We start from the raw sequence: 19,279 nt of genomic DNA on the forward strand, positions 1-19,279 counted from the left end.
CTTGATTGATTTGTTCTTCATTATCAGATAGGACTTCTCTTTTATTTTGCAGTGAAACCTTTAATCATGACTGTACTTCCCTGTAGTGGTTCAGCACTAATACTGGTTGAGGAGTTGGGTTTTGTATGAGCAGACTTTTACAAAACCTAAGACCCGTAGAAATGTTTCCATGGGTTCTTAAAATTCCATATAGTAGAACCTCCCTAAATTTACATCAATGAGTTTATTGCAAATTAGTAACTGACCAAACAATTAAAAAGGAAAAGTGTTATCACAAAATGTACTTTGTTGATTTTGACAGTTACTGGATTTTTAGTTTACTTTGCTAAATTATAATGAACTAGTAAACTTATTAATTATTTTTTAAATAACCATGTCCTAAAAACACCCTAGTCTGACCTCACTTCTCTGTAACAAATCAGAAAGTGCTGTAGTGAGGCCTGGTTTTATTAAGAGCTCTTAGGCTTGTGAATTAGCAAAATATGGATTAACAAGGTCTGTTTGGAGATTGTAGTGTCAAAGGAGGGAAACTATAATATTGAGATGCAGTTGCATCGCCGCTTTTTTGTTTAGAGGTATCGTTTTGTTGTAAGCAAAACCGTTTAATAAAATTTTTGGTACCTTGTTTAAATTAACCCTATTGTATAATATTTAATTTGTTAATGAAGAGTGAGTGGATGAGGCTAAACTATGTGCATTTTACAATTTCCTTGCTTACTTGATTTGAATTTTTCTTTTTAAGCATGCTGGAAACATTAAAGAAGCTGCGAGGTGGATGGATGAAGCCCAGGCCTTGGACACAGCGGACAGATTTATCAACTCCAAATGTGCAAAATATATGTTGAAAGCCAACTTGATTAAAGAGGCAGAAGAAATGTGTTCTAAGTTTACAAGGGTTTGTTCCAGTTACTATAATTTTTGCTGAATAAAATGTAGACATAATCAAGTGTAAAGTACCTTGCATATTTTAGCTGTCCTTCTGAGCCTCTATTTTGGTCAGTAATGAGCTTTCTTTCCCTCTTCTGGCTGAGTTATGAAGGTTGCTCGCTTCACTTGTAGTTTGTAGCTAGATTTCATTTACATGACGATAATGCCTCCATAGTTAAGGTTAAGCTGAGTTTTGCACTTACAAGGATTCAGCTTCTTTGTTACATATGAAAAATGCAGTACATCCTCCTCAAAAGTACAGCACTTTACTCTCAGTACAGAAGTTTCTGAGAACTTACAGATAGATCAGTTTAGATTTTAAATGAATTCTTAAAATTTATTTAAGAAATTCAGAATCCTTTGTGAAATCTTTTTTTGTTCCAAATGATCTCAATAACAGAGACTATTTAAACTTTCCTCATAGTCGTTCCATATAGTTGGTAATAGTATTCTGTGAGGGCCCTTGTTTCCCATCCCCTATGTCGGAAATATCCTGGGTGTAATGATTTCCAAGGCATACTCTAAGGTGCATCTTATTTGTTGGGCTGCTGGGGAGGTGGGCTTCTGAGAGTAATCGGAGTTGTGGGGAGGACAGTTTTGTGTTCTGCAAATTGTTTAATTTTATTTCTTCTTGTTTATGGCAGGGACATTTTTAGCCTTAGGCATTCTGTTTTTGTTTTATAAATTAGAGGCTAAAATGCACTGAAATCTTTGATAATGGGCTACATGTGAAGAATTTTTGAGAATTGATGGTCACTTTTTGCCAGTGTTCTTCATAACTGAAAATTTATTTTTCAGCAGAGGCTGGCATAGTCTTTCATCAGATTGCTCAAAATGACTGCCCTCTTATTGTTGACAGAGGCACTGAGGCCACAAGCTGCCCTTAGTTATTGCCTCCATTCGTCTGTTCCTCTCTTTCTTCAGGGAAGGCAGGAGGGAGGAGAAGACTGAGGTGTGTCTGAGCAGGGAAATGTTTTTGGATTATTTCTAATATTTCTGTTTTGCTTTTAGGAAGGAACCTCAGCAGTAGAGAACTTGAATGAAATGCAGTGCATGTGGTTCCAGACAGAATGTGCCCAAGCTTACAAGGCAATGAATAAATTTGGAGAAGCACTTAAGAAATGCCATGAAATTGAGAGAGTATGTATCTAAGTAATTTAATCTGTTAAAATTTCCAGTTTAGCTTTGCTGTCATTGCATGTTTCATCTAAACATTAACATCTCTAGTCTGGCCCTTAGAAACCTTGTAATTTCCTGTGGCATGCTGTGGCCTTCCAAGTGTAAAGTGGTAGCCTATACCCATTTCTAATTGTAACTGTATTAAATAAAACTCTAATCCTGCAAACACACGTGTTTAATCTTACTCATGTGAGTAGTCCCATTGTGTTCAATGGAAGTACTCATATGAATAAAGTTAAGCATGTGCCTAAATGCTTGCAGGATTGGGACTTAATCTGCATGGGTCTTGACAAACAAGGCCATTGTAATGACTTTTATAGTCCCAAGATGCCTGAAAGCAGCCAGAAGATCAGAATGATTTGTCTCTGGTTTAATTGCTGGAGGAGAAAAATTGTGCCACAAGTCAAAACTTTGTTTGGTACTCTGCAACTACTCAACTTGTGTGCTTAAGGCTGGACCAGTCCACAAAGTCTTCCATGGCTTTTAAGAAAAAAAGTTTATAGTTCATGTTAAATTCTTTCTCACAAAATACATATTCTTTGACAAGTTTGTTTTAGTTTTCCAGCACTTTCCTCTCCTCTATTGACTGTAGTAGTGTCTGAAAGAATTTAACTTGTGCTTATTGGTCCTCACTTGTTACACTCTACATATGTCCTGGAGTAGTTCCTTTTTTTGACGTTGGGTATTAAGTAGTTTGTGGAATTATTTTTGTCTGCTTTTAGGAGAAAAATGTCATTTTGTAACTTCACCCATAACTTCATATGTTTTTCTTAAGTTCAAGTGCCAAAACTTGAATGACACTCACTAGTTGAGTATGTAAGACACTGATCCATTATCAGTTGTCTGGTTTTTCTTCAGTTTCAATTTTTTTCCATAGCTGTTTATAAGAAAATATGTATTTGAATTTCAGGATTGTTTTGTTCTCTAACACTTGCTAAAACTTGCTGTTTTCTGTTAGCATTTTGTAGAAATTACAGATGACCAGTTTGACTTCCACACTTACTGTATGAGAAAGATTACACTTAGGTCTTATGTGGACTTGTTAAAACTAGAAGACGTACTTCGACAACATCCATTTTACTTCAAGGCAGCACGAATTGCCATAGAGATATATTTGAAGCTTCATGATAATCCTCTAACAGATGAGAATAAAGAACACGAGGCTGATACAGGTACAAGAAATTTCCTGGATTTATTTTGTGTGCAGTTTAAGTGTTTTGAGGTATATTCTGTAGATATAGATACTTGTATGTTTGACACTGATAGTTAGACTGGAGCTCCTACTTCAGTGGTAAAAGTTGCAAGCCAGGAATTGACTTGTAACAAGTGAATGCTAACTCTCTATTAAAAATAGAGGGAGTGTAGCCCAGTGGATAGAGCGCTGGACTGAGACTCAGGAGATCTGGGTTCTATTCTGTCACTAGCCTGCTTGGTGACAATGGGCAAGTCATTTTAACTCTCTGTGCCACAGTTTCCCCATCTGTAAAAATGGGATAATGATACTGACCTCCTTTGTTCAAGTGCTTTCAGATCTACGGATGAAAAGTGGTATTATTACTATTACGCATTCTGTTTATACAACACAGGTCTAAAGTTAAAATCCAAGTCGGATTTTGATGGGGTAATTCTAAAACACTCTTTCGAGCACTTGTATAATTTCCAAAAGAAAAACATTCAAATTTAATTTGAGAGTGATTGAGAAAATGCTGCATATTCATGGTCTGTTGTCCTGATGAAGCAGATCTGAGGGGTTGCATTTGAAGCAGCTGTTCTTCCAATAAGTTTTGGCACAATTCGAAGGTGACCTGTGAAAGGTAGAAAAATTGAGTTGAGCTGTTGACATTCCCCAGGGTACAATCTAGACTGATTCTCCAGTGCCTTTTACACTGTGTATCTTTGACAGCAACCACTCGGGGTCAGCTCTCACACTGCTTCCAGGGCAACAACTTCCGGACCCAGACTTTTCCCCAGAACTGTGCGTCTTGTATTTCCCCAGCACTTTCCTGGACAATACAAGCTCATGTAAAGTCCATCATTTCATTAATAGAAAATTTATATGCACAAATCTTGTTATCTCAAATGAAGTTTCTGAAACACTTCAGTCCAAATACACACTGGTTTAGATAAAACAATAAAACAAGTTTAGTAATTACAGAAAGATAGATTTTAAGTGATTACAAGTAATGAGGCATAAAAGTCAGAATTGGGTACAAAGAAATACAAAATAAAATGTAACTAACTTAACAAGCTAAGCATCAGAGGGGTAGCCGTGTTAGTCTGGATCTGTAAAAAGCAACAAAGAGTCCTGTGGCACCTTATAGTCTAACAGATGTATTGGAGCATAAGCTTTCGTGGGTGAATACCCACTTCGTCAGACACATGTGTCATGCCTCTGACGAAGTGAGTATTCACCCACGAAAACTTATGCTCCAATACATCTGTTAGTCTATAAGGTGCCACAGGACTCTTTGTTGCTTTTAACAAGGTAAGTGATTTCAAAGCAAAAGTCTCTCACCACGTGTTTTAGCAGTCTTACTGACTGAAATTCTTTCAGCCATGATCCCTCCCCAGTCCATTGATGCTTCCTTTGTCCTTCAAGTGTTGACGATGCCGTGAGTAGAGATGAAGGGAGAAATATTTTGGGGGCATCTGTCCCCCTTTCTTAATAGCTCTCTTTTTCTTTGAAAGTCCACTCCAGCTGAGGTTCAGGAGATACAAGGTCTGGGAGGACAGGAACCTCTAGTTGTTTTTTTTGCCAAAGTGTAAATTTCTCACTCGCACCTTTTTTCCTGCTGACCGAGGTCGCTTAACCAGGTGATAGTTCATTTCATTTTGTTTACACCTGGCTGAGGCATCAATTTGCCTTTTGTCTTTGAGGAACTGGTTTGTGCCTGCTTTTCTAAACTTGGAACATGTCTCAGTAATGTTAAATCTTATAACTTTATATATAGTGTTGCTAGACATAATTTACCAGGACAATAATAATCAGCAAATTGAGTTTTCAAATAATACCTCACAAGGCATACTTTGTACAAAATCCATTATAGTTTTGTAAAAGGGGCAAACATGAGGGTACAGACTGTCGCATACGTCTCCTGCTTTTTGATCTATAAAGTCCTCAGTGTTAAGTATTTGGCGGGCGGGGGTTGTTTGTATTTTTAAAACATCAGTTTTGTCGGTCTTAACTGAAGGACAACTTGGATGACTTGTGGACTGGAGACTTTCTTAACAGAGGAGTTGAAAGGAAGGGTACTGAATCTTTGTTAAAGAAATAGGAATGAACAAAACTAAACAGTTTAAATGGTTCAGTGAAAATTGCTTCTCATCTCCTTTTCACTTGCATAGCTTCAGGTCTAAAGAAGCTAGAAAGGGCACAAATGCAATATGTTTTTACAGATTACTTTTTGTGTTTCAAAATTTCACAATGCTTTGGTTGTTACAGAAATCTGCGTATTCATCTATATAGGCAGTTAAAAGTTAAACCTAATCGCACCATATATTTAAAAATTTAATGGTTTACCTCAAATATTTTTGCTAAATGTTTAGGTAATTTGTTAAGCAGGAGCTTTCTTTAGTAGTTAGAACTCAAGGATCTGTTCTCTGCTCTGAGTTCTACTCCCAGCTCTGCCACTGACTTGTTAAGTCAAAACTTTTTACAAATGTAATGGCAGCATTACTCAATAGGAAAAATATGGGTTAGAAAATAGACTTGGAAACGCAGTCATTTGAGTAGAGTAAATTCAAATACGTAGTTTTAAAAAAATCAAGGTAATCTGTGTAATCACCCTTTTATTGAAACATTGTGCAGCAAATATGTCTGACAAGGAGCTAAAGAAGCTTCGCAATAAGCAGAGAAGAGCACAGAAAAAAGCACAACTGGAGGAAGAGAAGAAGAATGCAGAAAAAGAGAAGCAGCAGAGAAATCAGAAGAAGAAAAAGGATGATGATGATGAGGAAATTGGCGGTCCGAAAGAAGAACTTATCCCTGAGAAACTAGCAAAGGTACTTGCCTGACAGTGTTCGGTAATTGGCTATCAGATTAAAATCAGCTTTGCAGAATATTACCTTGAACTCCAGAGAGCCATTAAATTTTATTCTTGCATAGCTTCTATTCAGAAGTGCCACCATTTCAAAACAAAAGGTTTCTGGAACAATTTCTTATCTGGTTTGTAATCTACAAGTGTTCTGGAGGAACTGAGTTTGTCTCTAGTCCTTCAAAAACAGCATGCATTGCAGCAAGAACTGTTCAGTCCCCCACAATAAGTAGAAATATCTTCATAAATGTGTTGTACTAGGTCACTAATTAGATTTATCATCAAGTTTAGCCGGTTGAAAACCTTCATATTCTGAAGGTGAGATAGATACATTCATTGTTAGATTCTTCACATCACGTAGTAATTTGTATTTGCAGTTTGTCAGGCATTGTGGAATTCGTAGGAACTAAGAGGTAACTGAAAAAGTTTCCGTTAAAAGATTGAGGAAATTGGGTGAAACATTTGTCTGGAATTACCGGGAGAACGGGTTTGAGATTGGATTACAAGTTATGGAATAGTTTATCAAAGAAATTGCAATAAGTAGAGGGAGAACAGCGTATGAGAAGAATGTTCTGTGCTTCTGTTCTTGTGAAACATAGGCTTTGAGTAGGAGGAATAGAAAAACATTTGAAGTGTTGCGGAGCATGGAAGAGTTTAGGTTGGACAGATAGGGAGAGCAGACTAATTCCATGAGGATCTTGAATACTATTGTGGGATTTTTAACTGAAAGCTGATATGGTGACAGGAAGCCAGTGATTTGAAAAGATTGATTTGGTTTTTGGTATGGAAATTAAATAGTTACAGACTGGGCAAGTTGAATTTTAGAGACAAGGCCTGAACAAAACCACAGAGAAAGGAATTACACTAATGCATATGAGTTCTGATGACCATGAATAAGAGCTGTGGCAGAGGAATACAACTCTACCCCTATATAACGCGACACGATATAACACTAATTCGGATATAACGCGGTAAAGCAGCGCTCCAGGGGGGTGGGGCTGCGCACTCCGGCAGATCAAAGCAAGTTCGATATAACGCGGTAAGATTTTTTGGCTCCCGAGGACAGCATTATATTGGGGTAGAGGTGTAGTTGTGTGACCAGTGCTGATTTTGTATGAAGCATATCTGCGAGGAGTGAAGCAAAGAAAGCTTTGTGTGGCAAGTGAAATGCCAGCATTGAATGCAACAAAACCTTTATTAACTTTAAATTTTTTAATTCTCAGTAGGGTAATCTCAGCTGACAGACCTTAATTAAAATTTAATATTTGGCCTTTGGGGAAAAATGACTTTGATACTCCTGTTTTTGAAATAATGTATTACCAGTGATAAAGGCAACAGCTGGCTCTTATTTAAAATGCTTCAGTCTCTAAACCTTAGACATCTGAGGCTACCATGAGGGTTAAGTAAGTATCTTAGTACCAGGGCCTCTAACGTTTTATTAACCATTAGAAAGGGATCTCTGGTAGAACAAATCCTTCAAAATGGTGGATACTGCAGATGCCTTGTCAGAAGAATGCTGACTGCACTAATCATGTTAGCTGAGCTAATGGCAACTGCTCCCCATGCCTTTTTTGGGTCTCTCTGCTCACAGAATCTGTCAGTATCTCCATATACAGGCAGATACTGTGGGATTAGTAGAGGTGTCTCTTGTCACTGAGCTAATATGTATCAATATGCTTTATTTCCTGCTCTGAATTTGTCCTTTGTTCCTTTTCAATTGGAAAGAACTCTACTTGGGCTCTGAGGGATCATATTAAGGGTCCGCCTCAGAGAAACAGAAATGTACAACTACCACTCTGTTTCTGCTATGATGAGTAAGAGGAGCAATGGCTGCAGATAGTGATTCCTTTTCCACTGGCACTAGCCGAGTGAGGCAAAGCCCCTCCTTTGGGTGCATTACATACATTTATGAAGAATCATGGTATTAGGGAAGCAGTGTTTGGGTATGTGATTTGAGCTAAATGTATACACAAGCTATTGTTGCATCAGCAGGATTCTCTTCTACTGAACCACAGGAGGTTTGTCAGGTGGAGTACCACTGCTTTGCCTCTGAATTGTCGTGCAGTTCCTGAGTGCCCTTCCCACCTGGACCTTTCTGCTCCTGCGACATCCAAGCAAGGTGCTTCTCAGCCAAACATCAGCTTCTTCCCCAAGACCTCCTTTTCCCACCAGAAATGTGGTGATTTGTGTAAACTGCCAGTAGCAGGAGGAGTGAGGGTATTAGAGGATGCCTGGGAGCAGATCAGAGGAATAGCTGGAAGAAACGGGGAGGAAGCACTAGCATTTTTTGTCTTTTCCACCTGATAAACTTCCTTTGGTTCATCAGAGACTCCTCCTATAAACCCAAAGGTAGTTGGAAGAACTCAGGAGGCTTACGGGGAGAGGAGGTGACTAGCTGAGAACATAGGGCTTGGGGCAGTGTGAGAGGAGCTTGTCTTTTGGAATGGACTTCCTAAAAGGCTTCAGGAGAGAGGAGAAACCCCCAGTGAATCTTAGGAGACCCAGCAGGAGCCCTCACAAATCTTTTGGAGAGGAAATTGTATTCTACTGATGAGCCCCCTTGTTGGCTAGTTAAATTTTGAGATCCATCTCTATAAGGGAAAGGGCTAGAGATGTTTTTAATTTTTTTAAGTGAATTGAACAAAAGATTCCTAAATTATGACATCCAGAGTTGTTCAAAACTCCCAAAGTAAAATTGTTGCACTTTATAGAAAATAAACACAAAGCAGGAAAGAAATAAAGCTTAGTTTACTGGACTGTTCTAGCTGGGATCTAGTGACCAAGATCAACATTTAGTCACTTAAAGTCTGCCTTAAAGCTTATCAGCGTCTTAATTGGGAATGGTGCTATGGGTGACCGTTGAGTGGCATGTCAACTGAGTGCTAGATACCTGAGCATGCTTTTTTTTTTTTTTTTTTTTTTTTTTTTAAAAAGGCCACCAAGGCATGCTAATACTTTGACAATCCATGTTCTTATACCTACATCTGAATGCAATATCTGACATGCAATATATGAAATAATATACTTTCAGGGCATCCAGTGTACATCACCATGTGAGAGCAGTCATATTGCTGGTTTGACTTCAAACTACAATAACTCCTCACTTAACGTTGTAGTTATGTTCCTGAAAAAATGCGACTTTAAGTGAAACGATGTTAAGCGAATCCAAAATTTCCCCATAGGAATTAATGTAAATGGGGGGGTTAGGTTCCAGGGCAGCTTCCCCTACTCTGCAAGCACCAGAGGCGGGGGGTTCAACCTTCAGCCTGCCCACTCCACTCCTTCCCCCAAACCCCCAGCCTTTACCCACCTCTTCTCCTCCCCACCTCCTCCCCCTTTACTTTGCTCGCTGCGTCCTGTCTCCCTCCCTTCTAAACGCGGCAAGCCAGCTGATTGCCCTGGGCAGGAGGGAGGCGGGAGGAGCGAGGACTCAGCGCACCTCCACTCCCTCTCCTGCCGGTGGCAATCAGCTGGCTTGCGGCGTTTTGGAGGCAGGAGGGACGGGGGAGGAGCAAGGACTCAGCGCGCAGGCTCCCCCTGCCTCCTGAACGCGGCAAGCCAGCTGATTGCCCCGGGCAGGAGGGAGGGGGGAGGAGCGAGGACTTGGCGCGCCTCCCCCCTCCCTCCCCTGCCTCCTGAATGCCGCAAGCCAGCTGATTGCCGCTGGCAGGAGGCCTGCGCGCCGAGTCCTCACTCCTGCCTCCAAAACGCAGCAAGCCAGCTGATTGCCACTGGCAGGAGGCAGGGGGAGGAGGGGGAAGGCGCTGATCCTCAGAGTCTGCCGACGGGCGGGAGGCACTGGGGGGGGAGGGGGCCGTAGGGAGGCTGCCAGCTGTGGAGAAAGCAGGCAGCCAAACAACGTAAGAGTGGAGCATTGCACAACTTTAAATGAGTATGTTCCTTAATTGATCAGCAACGTAACAATGTTAAGCGGGACGACTTTAAGTGAGGAGTTACTGTAGAAAGTTCATATTCCTATTGGTAAAGGAGCAAATTAATCTCATTCATTTTATTCCCATTTGAGTTGCCTATTTCTTGCCTTTTTAGGCTGAAGCACCTTTGGAAGAAGCCATTAAATTTTTAACACCGTTGAAGAATTTGGTGAAGAACAAAATAGAGACCCATCTTTTTGCTTTTGAGATTTACTTCAGGAAAGGTAAGGGTATGTCTACACCCAGCCGCTAGTTCGGCGGCTGGGAATCGAAGTTCTGGGTTCGACTTATCGCGTCTTGTCTGGACGCGATAAGTCAAACCAGGAAGTGATCGCCGTCGACTGCGGTACTCCAGCTAGACGAGAGGAGTACCGCGGCGTCGACGGGGGAGCCTGCCTGCTGCGTGTGGACCGAGGTAAGTTCGAACTAAGGTACTTCGAACTTCAGCTAGAAGTTGCGTACCTTAGTTCGAATTGGGGGGTAAGTGTAGACCAAGCCTGAGTGAGAGAACTAATAGAATAAAGAACTTTGTAGTTGTCACACTAGAATAATTTTTGTAGATATTACATTAATCATCACTGACCTATACTGCTGCAGTATTACTAGTTGATGCAGATCGCTTTTAATTGGACACATCCCCTCCCCTGGTGGTTCTGTGGAATAGCAAGGACCACCATTTTCACAGATCTGGAAGATCTGGTGTTTATCCAGTTTTTTTGCTGTATTCTTTAAATCCTTACGGATCAGAGATAAAAATGTGCAAACTTGCACGTTCCCAGTTTGCTTGCTTGCACCCATAGTCATTCATGAATGCAAGTTAAAGGCATGCAGATTTTTACATTTGGATTTAAGTGTTTAATCTGATTTTAGGCTTGTGTTCTTATGTAAATATAGGTAATATTAAGATTTCTTTCACTCCGATATGTTTTGTAGCAGAAAGATCCTCACTGTGTTGGATCAGGACACTCATAAGTCAAAATGGGATAGGCTCCTAACGTCCATTTCTGATCAGTACAGTTAAGGGCGCTTAGGTCAGGGCTTTTCATTGAGGGGTTGTGGGCAGTGTTCTCTTCCCTCTTATTGGGTCCGGACTGAATAACAAATATCATATTGCTGCTTAGAATTCTGTGACACAGACTACGTCAGCGTTATCTACACTTGCCTCTATGGTGACTTCAGCACTGATACCTCTGATGATGATGTTTTCTTTCCAGCCTTTCAGTTTCAGCTAAGAAAAAAAAAGTGTGATTTGAATGCCCTTAGACATTTCTGCCATGCACAAAACTGAAATCTGCAATACTTCCTCACAACAACCTTAATTTGGCCATATTGTACAGTATTGAGATAAATTGTACTACCAGTACAGTAATATGAAACACTATAAAAAGAACAAGATATTCAATTGATGTCCAAACTAGACATTTTAATTGCTTAACTTTTGTACATTTAAGCTATCAAATAAAACATTGTATTAGTTTGAATAGCTTGTATCTGAATTCACTCACTAACTTTAACGAAGGAGGGGCGAATTACTTGCAAAAGAAGTAATGGTAATACATTCATCTTTGATTTGTTCTGGTCATTGACATTTCAGATATAATTATCGTTCTCAATCTTAACATCTAAAACTTAATTTGATGGTTTCATTTAAAAGATTTTCAGAGATAGTTCTATAACCAGCCACCACCATTATTTCATTTACAGAGAAATTTCTTCTGATGCTGCAGTCTGTGAAAAGAGCATTTGCTATTGACTCCAGTCATCCTTGGCTTCATGAGTGTATGATTCACCTCTTTGGCAGTGGTATGTATCTATCATATATATCTCTACATATAGTATTCCTGGAGGAATTGTGCACCAAAAATTTAAAAATTGGCACCAAAAATTTTAAAATTCTGCGCACAATATGTTAAAATATGCAGAATTTTGCATAATTTTATTTGTCAAAATAACACAATATAATCATGCCAGTTTCAATTATTTTAGTAATTTATTTCAAAATAAAGGATGGTCTAGATAATATTTAGTCCTGCCATGAGTGGACTAGATGATCTATCAAGGTCCCTTCCAGTCCTATGAATCTATGATATCTGTCAAGAAGTATGTCTGTAACAATACTGACAACAAAAAAGATTCAGGAAATGTTTTTTGACAAATAGATTTCTTATTAGGCATATTAATACACAACTTTGAGTAATAATTCATTTAAACCACAATACAGAAATGTAGTTTCTACACCCCTCAGAAGCAATGCAAAGGCTTGGAGGGGGATTAGGAGGTCAGAGGTAATGGAGGAGCTGAGGGAGAGGGAAGTAATTGCTGGGAAGAAGCTTAGAAGTGAACCTGGAGGATTGTTGAGTGTGTGGGAGAAGTATGGAAGTTTGGGGTTGGGTGGTTAGGGGAGTGGAATTGCTAGGGAGTTGGGGAACCTCACCCATGCAGACCATGGCTGACCCCTAGCCTTTTTCATTCAGTCAGACACATCTGCCCCTGTCCCCAGGTGTCCCTGCACCCCCCATCCCCATGTGTACCTGCACCCCCACTCCCATTCAGCCCCCACCCGTCTGTCCCCCACTATCCCTTCTGAACCCCAGTCTGTGACCCCCCCAGCAGTCCCATGTGCCTCACGCTGTCCATCCCCCCCCATGTGCCTCCTCACCTGGCCCACAGTAAGGGTGCTGTAAGGAATGCAGCCTCTTCTCCTACATATCCGCAGAGGGCTGCTCCCGCCTGGGAGCGGCTGCCCTCTGGTCTCGTGCCACAGCAGCCTCTGGTGGGCAAAAGAATGTATTTTCCACAGAGAAAACGAATTTGGCCGGGGACATGAATACTGCACGTGTGCAGTGGTGCAGAATTCTCGCAGGAGTAATATATATGCCATCTGCAGCTATCTTTTGTGGTTATCTGTTTCTGTTTACAAACTATCAACACAATTAATTCAAAATATTTAATATCAAATGTACATACATTAGAATGCTCTTTAAATGAATAACTTCATGTTGCTAGATTAACAGTACAGTTTTGACTACTACAGAGTGACTTAAAAGAGCGCTGTGATATTAAAAATCATATTCTGTAAACAAACTTCTTGACCGGTGCTATTAAAACTAAGGCATTTTAAGTCAAATTTACTTTCTGTTATGTAAGTTCTGTTGCCTTTTTGCATTTCTTGCAGCTATGATCATGAAAATTGGTGAATACAGGTTTACCTTCTGGTAAACGTTTTCCTTTCATGTTCATAATGCTGCAGTCTTTGGGTTACAAATGCTCCATGAGAATACTTCTTTGTTTAAAAAATAAGATTGTTTTTTTCAGAACTTAAATTTTGGCACAAACTTATGTTGACATTATCCCTTTAACTAATGTGGTTTTCTAACTTTTAGAAAACCCTTTGATAATTTGTTATTTTTTCCCCCCATTCTAAGGCAGTGGTACCTAAGGCAATTAGTTTTGCAGTTAAATGGATATGGGGTTGGAGAGAGGTGTTTTCTCTTTTTAAATTGTGGCATAGCCAAAGTACTTGTTTGTGTTTGGTGGTATGTCCTGCGTAACTTGGGAGTAGTTTTGCTAGTTCTTGGCATCAAGTGAAGTCAATTGTGAGTAGTTGACTAACGTGGCCATCTGAAACTCATACCAGTATAACTTTATACCACAACATGCCTTCATGAATTTTGTATAAAATGTATACTCAACACCTAAATCTTGCCATTTGTTAAGAAGAAAACATTCTGCAACTTTTTGTTTTGTTTTGAACTTTTTATTAAGGCAAAGTTGCACTAAAATGTTAACATGCTACATCTTACATTACTGATGACTTATTCAGGTTCAGGTTAATACTGTTAAACTGTTGAGTAAAATGTTTTTAGGAAAGCCTCCTGTGTTCTGGGCCCTTATCCATAAATTAAAACATACAAAAGGACTGTCCACTAATACAGTTTTTCAATGGCCCTTATTAACTTCTGCTGACAAACTTTTTAGATGTGATCTGCAAAGGGGGGAGGAAAAATTGGGATTGTGCACTTCTGCTTGTTCGTGATGTTTTTAGGCTAATTTGCATGCTGTTAAGAAGTGTGTTGGAATCCCACCTCTCCTTCAATCCTGCTGGAAGTGCAGAACAGTTGTATAATAGGGCAGGCAATTTCTCCAGTAAGGAGGTGTGCTTAAACAAAATGTAGCTTAGAGTACTATATGCCCAAAGTCTACTTTGGTGAAAGCGTCTAGGTGAATTTAGAAATGGTTGAATGTGTGGGACAAAGAACAGGTGGTAGTCCTGTGAATCTATACTTCTAGCAGGATGTAGGAGAAGAGGACAATGGATCTGTACTTTCAGCAGGATGGAAGAAAATGAGGATGGGTCAACAGAGGCTTTTTATTTCTTTAATTGATTTTTTTTTTCATTGGAAACTCTGGTCTTGTTTTGAGAGAAGAATTGCTTATTTGCTGTATTTAATACTTGTTTAAGCTGAAATACCTGAGCAAAGAGTTAGAAGAAAAGTTCTTTTTTGTTAAAGGTTCAGCACTCCTGCACTTTAAGGGGTTCATTAAGGGGTCCCAATCTACAAAAAAGACCATCAGCAGAACAGGGATCCCGTTCTCTATCCCCTCCCTGACTGATACACATCACAGATGCTTCAGGGACAGCCAGGAGTGCCCACCTGAGCCACCTGCAGATGCAAGGGACATGGTCTCAGGATAATCTGAAGTTATGACTAGAAGTCCTGGAGATGAGACCCATCAGGCTGCCATGCATAGTGTTTCTGCCTGTTCTGCAGGAGTGCACAGTGGGTGAAGATCCTGACCGTGCATCCAAGATGTACTATATAAGCAGGGAGGAACTTGATCATGCTCTGTCTGCCTGGAAGTGGAGTTATCAACATGGGATAATCCCGCTGGCTCTGAACATCCCACTTCCCAGCAGTGACCTGGCAGACTTCTTAATTAGACATGCAGTGACCAACCACAAGTGGCCAATGAGGAAACGTCATAGATCCCATATTTCATTAATGAGGGGCTACTATAGTAGACTTGTTTGTCACAGAGGAGAACACCAAATGACAGACTTCTCCAGAGGAGGCATGAGGCCAGGACCATTGCTGGACACCTTTCTTTGGTGGTATCAAGGACTCCTCTTGTCTTCCCACAGATTCCCCTGATCTTCAGAATAGCATCCAAGATCAGGAGAGATCACGCTACAATAATCCTGATAGCTCTTTACTGGCTGAGACAGATTTTTGGTTGTTGGATCTGCTGTAGACGTTCACGTGACCTCCCGGGCACCTCATGGCCTACTTTGGACATAATATCTCGGAATCACAGTCAGTTCTTCTTTGAGTAGTGTCCCTATGGATGCTCCACTTCAGGTGTGCTTGTGCCTCTTGAGCCCTTGATCGGAGATTTTCCATTAGCAGCATCTGTTCAGCCCACATATATGCATGCCGCACACCAAGGGTATATAGAGCTGCGCTGGCAAACCAGCCTCAGTTTCTTCTCTACCACCTTGGTGTGAGGCAGAACTCTAGTATGTCCACTTTGGCCATGCCTTAGTGTGTTCTACAGTTGTTTTTTCAGTTAGTTTAGTGTTTCTAGTTAATGTTTGTTGTTGTTGTTAGTAGTGAGAGGTTTGGGGTTTTTTTCTCCCCTTTTTCTGGGGAGCTTATTTGGCCTGGCTGGGCATGCCTTGCTAGCCAGGTTTCATATGCTTCCTCAGTTGTCAGGAGGCTATCCCGGTCAGCGAGAGCCACTCTAAGTGTATCTGTTGCTTGGAAGAGTCCCATATGTCCCAAGAGTGTAACTTTTGCCTAGCTCCCAAATTTAGAGCACAGAAGAATCAGGAGACCAAACTGAGGCTTCTGATGATGGAGTGCTCCCTTCGACCCTCTTCTGAGTCAGGACAGGATTGTGCACACACGCTGTACATCTGTCTCTTCCCAGATCCAGTGCCCCTTCGACCTCAGCCAGGTCTCTCCTAAGAGGGGCAAGATTTCAGAGGACTCTGGGAAAGCTCCAAAGAAGAGCAGCTTGGTCTCCCACCACAAAGAGCTGGCTCCCAGAAGGCCCCAATCTCCCACTGAGTCTATGGTGTTGGAGCCCTCAATGGCTCGGCTCAGTACTCTGGAAATGAAGGACTTTTCTCTGGACTTTTCAGCAGATCTGGGCGATCCCGGAGTGCTTTTGAGAAGCATAGCTCTAGCAGGCCCTCCAGTATTGTCTGTGAAGGACAGGGAGGTCCAGGACATACATTCCTCTAGAATGGCACCGTCTACATCAGACTTATCATCAGTGTCTTCTCACTCGGCACTGTTGTTCCCAGGAAAATTGAAGCACCAGACACTTTTCGTCCTGGCTCCAGATCAGCAGTATCGTCCACCTCAACTGCTGCATCAATACTGACCCACTCGGTACTGCAGGAATTCTGCTACTCCAGAGACATGCCAGGTTTAGATGACCCAGAGTCCCCACTTCTTAGGCGTACCGAATGACTTCCAGTACTGAGACCCTGGTCTTTGGATTATCATTGCTTCCCGGTACCACAAGATTCTCGGTAGGATCCACACTGCCTACAGCATCTCAAAGAACCACAGTTATTGTAGAGTAAATCGCTATTATTTTTGTCAATTTCTGGGCACCAGCAATTGTTATAGTATTTGGCATTTCTATAATGAGATGACCTTTACCCTCAATATAATCTGTAAAAGCACAGTTTGCAATCTTTGTCTGTAAAGGCTTATTAGTGATAAAGTATAAAGAGGAAAAAATAGAACTTTTTGGTTATTTACCTTTCTTCATCCTAATGAATTTTCAGTTGACACTGATTTCTTTCAATTACACTAATATAAAAATGGTGGGTGATATTTTTCAAGTCAATTATATTTTGCTGTGATTAATGGTAGAAAGTATCCATATTTGTGTTAAAGATTTTTTTTTTTTTCCTTTTTACCCAATAGTATCTGAAAGTAAAGATCTACCCGATACAGTTAGAACAGTGTTAAATCAAGAAATGAATCGGCTTTTTGGGGCAACTAATCCAAAGAACTTCAATGAAGCTTTCCTTAAAAAGAACTATGACTCACTACCACATAGGTTATCAGGTACTTTGTTTTTGTTATTTCTAAATTGTTTCCTGTTTCTGTGGATTTACCTCAAGGACCCTTATCTTTCTCTTCCTCTTTCCCACTTCCTATGCCCATATAGCATTGGCCCCTCTCTGTTCCCACACTATAGGTGTGATAGGCTGCACATCTGGAATGGCTTTCTTGTATCCATTTAAATTCTCAGTTGAAAACAACTTTTTCTCCTTGCCTATATATCTTAATATCTCTCCCTGTATGCCTCAATTCTTGGCTGCACTGTGTAAAAAATCTTTGCATCACCTCTGGCCCATAGACATTTCTGGCGTAAGTGAAGTGTCATGAAAGATCTTTTAATGCTAACTGTTTAACTCTAAAATGTTTTGGGATACGGTTTATATGAATGACACTATACAAAATAATTGTATTTTATTGATTCATTAAGTTTAAAATATCCTGGGGATGGGAAGTTTCCATTAAATGGAAAAACTTAATATTGTGAAACACTTTTCCAGCAAGCTTTTTTCCTAATTCTAGCAATAATTCATTGATTTTAGAATCAGTGATTCTTCAATGCTGGTTTTCTGTTTCTGAAATTGTTGGATTAAATTTGGTGCAAATCAGAGATTACAACTGCAAATGGTATTGGCAACAAGTGGTATTTGATCAAAATAGATAATAAATAGTGGGTCCAGTAGTCTAAATATGCTGCACTTAAAGATTCAGGCAGCTGCCATCTCTACTGTAGAGCTCTGCAATGTAGAGTTCTCAACGTAAGTGTTGATGTGTCATGGAAGAGCTTCTGCTGCAATTTGACTCAAACATTGTCTGAATTGGTTGGCTCCAGTAGGGCAGGAATCTGTAGAATGGCCCGTAGCCACTAGAGAACACTCTCTCACTTAACCTGGAATTGCAGCCAGGTGTCCTGAGTCTGTATATTCTTCTGCTGTCAGCAAATAGCTGTGAAACTCACTGGCAAAGTGTCTCATCCCCTTTAGTGGCTGTTCCATATAGACAATAACAGTCTACTGTACTGCTACCAGTTTCACCATTAGCTGAAGAGGTGGATGTCTGTGCTGTGTGTCTAAAGATCTCAATCTTTCTGATGACCCAAGATGAGGATGAGTGTGATTCCATGTGATGGAATTTCTATTTTTAAGGGGTGCTTTATTTGTTTTGTTTCTAATTACAACAGTTTTGTCCTTGATCTCTTTGTGCCTCATTTCCGTAGTTGTATGAATGCCACCTAATCTCACTGGGGTGGGTTGGAAAGATAAATTCATTGTTCGTAAAGTACTCAGATAGTATGGTGAACTCAGGATACACACTCACCAGGAAATTAATAATAATTTTTTATTCAGTGCAGGATTTAGATGGTTTACATTCAGTGTGTGGTAGATCCCTTATTTAATGAGGAGGATAAACTGAAATACTGAATAACTACTCATTTACTGTATGAAGCAGGGGTCCTGAGGAAAATGTAACGTAATCATGATAAAAGGCTATCATGTATATGCACAAGAGGCCAAACTAAGGTTGCATGGGCAGCGTGGATTCTGTCAGTTTGGAACTTTTGAGTGCTTGACTTTTGAACGGAAACATTTTTTAATGTATTTTTTAAATATTATATTAAAGCATTAAAATGAACACGATACACGATGGTAGAAATGCTACAAGTGGATGATTTGTAATAGCTGTGGGAAGCCAAATTTGAGTTTCTTCATGTATGTCTGAAATGTCAACCATAGTATTATATTAATGCAGGTTTCCTAAAATGTGTTAAAATGTTTAGTGCTGGTGAAAAATCTCCAAGGTGCAGACAGTAATTTGAAGCATACAAACCTCCACTTTTCCTGCAGAGTGGCATAAAGAGTTGGCCTTCTTATCAGGGCATTGTTCCCTTGACCTCACCAGTAGAATCCCGTGGTGCTGGAACAATATTTATAGTGGGGGTGCTGAAGGTGGCAACCATGTATTTGGGTTGTTATTACTACTTGAAGCCAGGGGGTGGGGCAGCACCCTCACCAACCCTAGTTCCAGCACCTATGGTAGAACCTTCCCTCTTAATCTCCCATGTTTACTTCTGCCTAGTAGTTTATCATCCAGTTCTTAGGTGTCCTCATTTTTCAAGTCATGGTTT

General features: G+C 40.3%; 1 protein-coding gene across 1 annotated transcript in view; it reads left to right on the top strand.

The window, feature by feature from the left end:
* NAA15 (N-alpha-acetyltransferase 15, NatA auxiliary subunit) overlaps window positions 1–19,279 on the top strand; it is a 36,520-nt gene that overhangs the window by 11,867 nt on the left and 5,374 nt on the right. Inside the window, exons 11-18 of the mRNA XM_065404973.1 lie at window positions 743–895; window positions 1,939–2,067; window positions 3,065–3,278; window positions 5,915–6,108; window positions 10,188–10,296; window positions 11,777–11,872; window positions 12,840–12,845; window positions 17,017–17,160. Of these exons, the coding sequence (XP_065261045.1) occupies window positions 743–895; window positions 1,939–2,067; window positions 3,065–3,278; window positions 5,915–6,108; window positions 10,188–10,296; window positions 11,777–11,872; window positions 12,840–12,845; window positions 17,017–17,160 (1,045 nt within the window). The remainder of the gene's footprint in view (window positions 1–742; window positions 896–1,938; window positions 2,068–3,064; window positions 3,279–5,914; window positions 6,109–10,187; window positions 10,297–11,776; window positions 11,873–12,839; window positions 12,846–17,016; window positions 17,161–19,279) is intronic.

Source organism: Emys orbicularis, chromosome 5 (genome assembly GCF_028017835.1).
Source record: "Emys orbicularis isolate rEmyOrb1 chromosome 5, rEmyOrb1.hap1, whole genome shotgun sequence".
Classification (NCBI taxonomy): Eukaryota; Metazoa; Chordata; order Testudines; family Emydidae; genus Emys; species Emys orbicularis.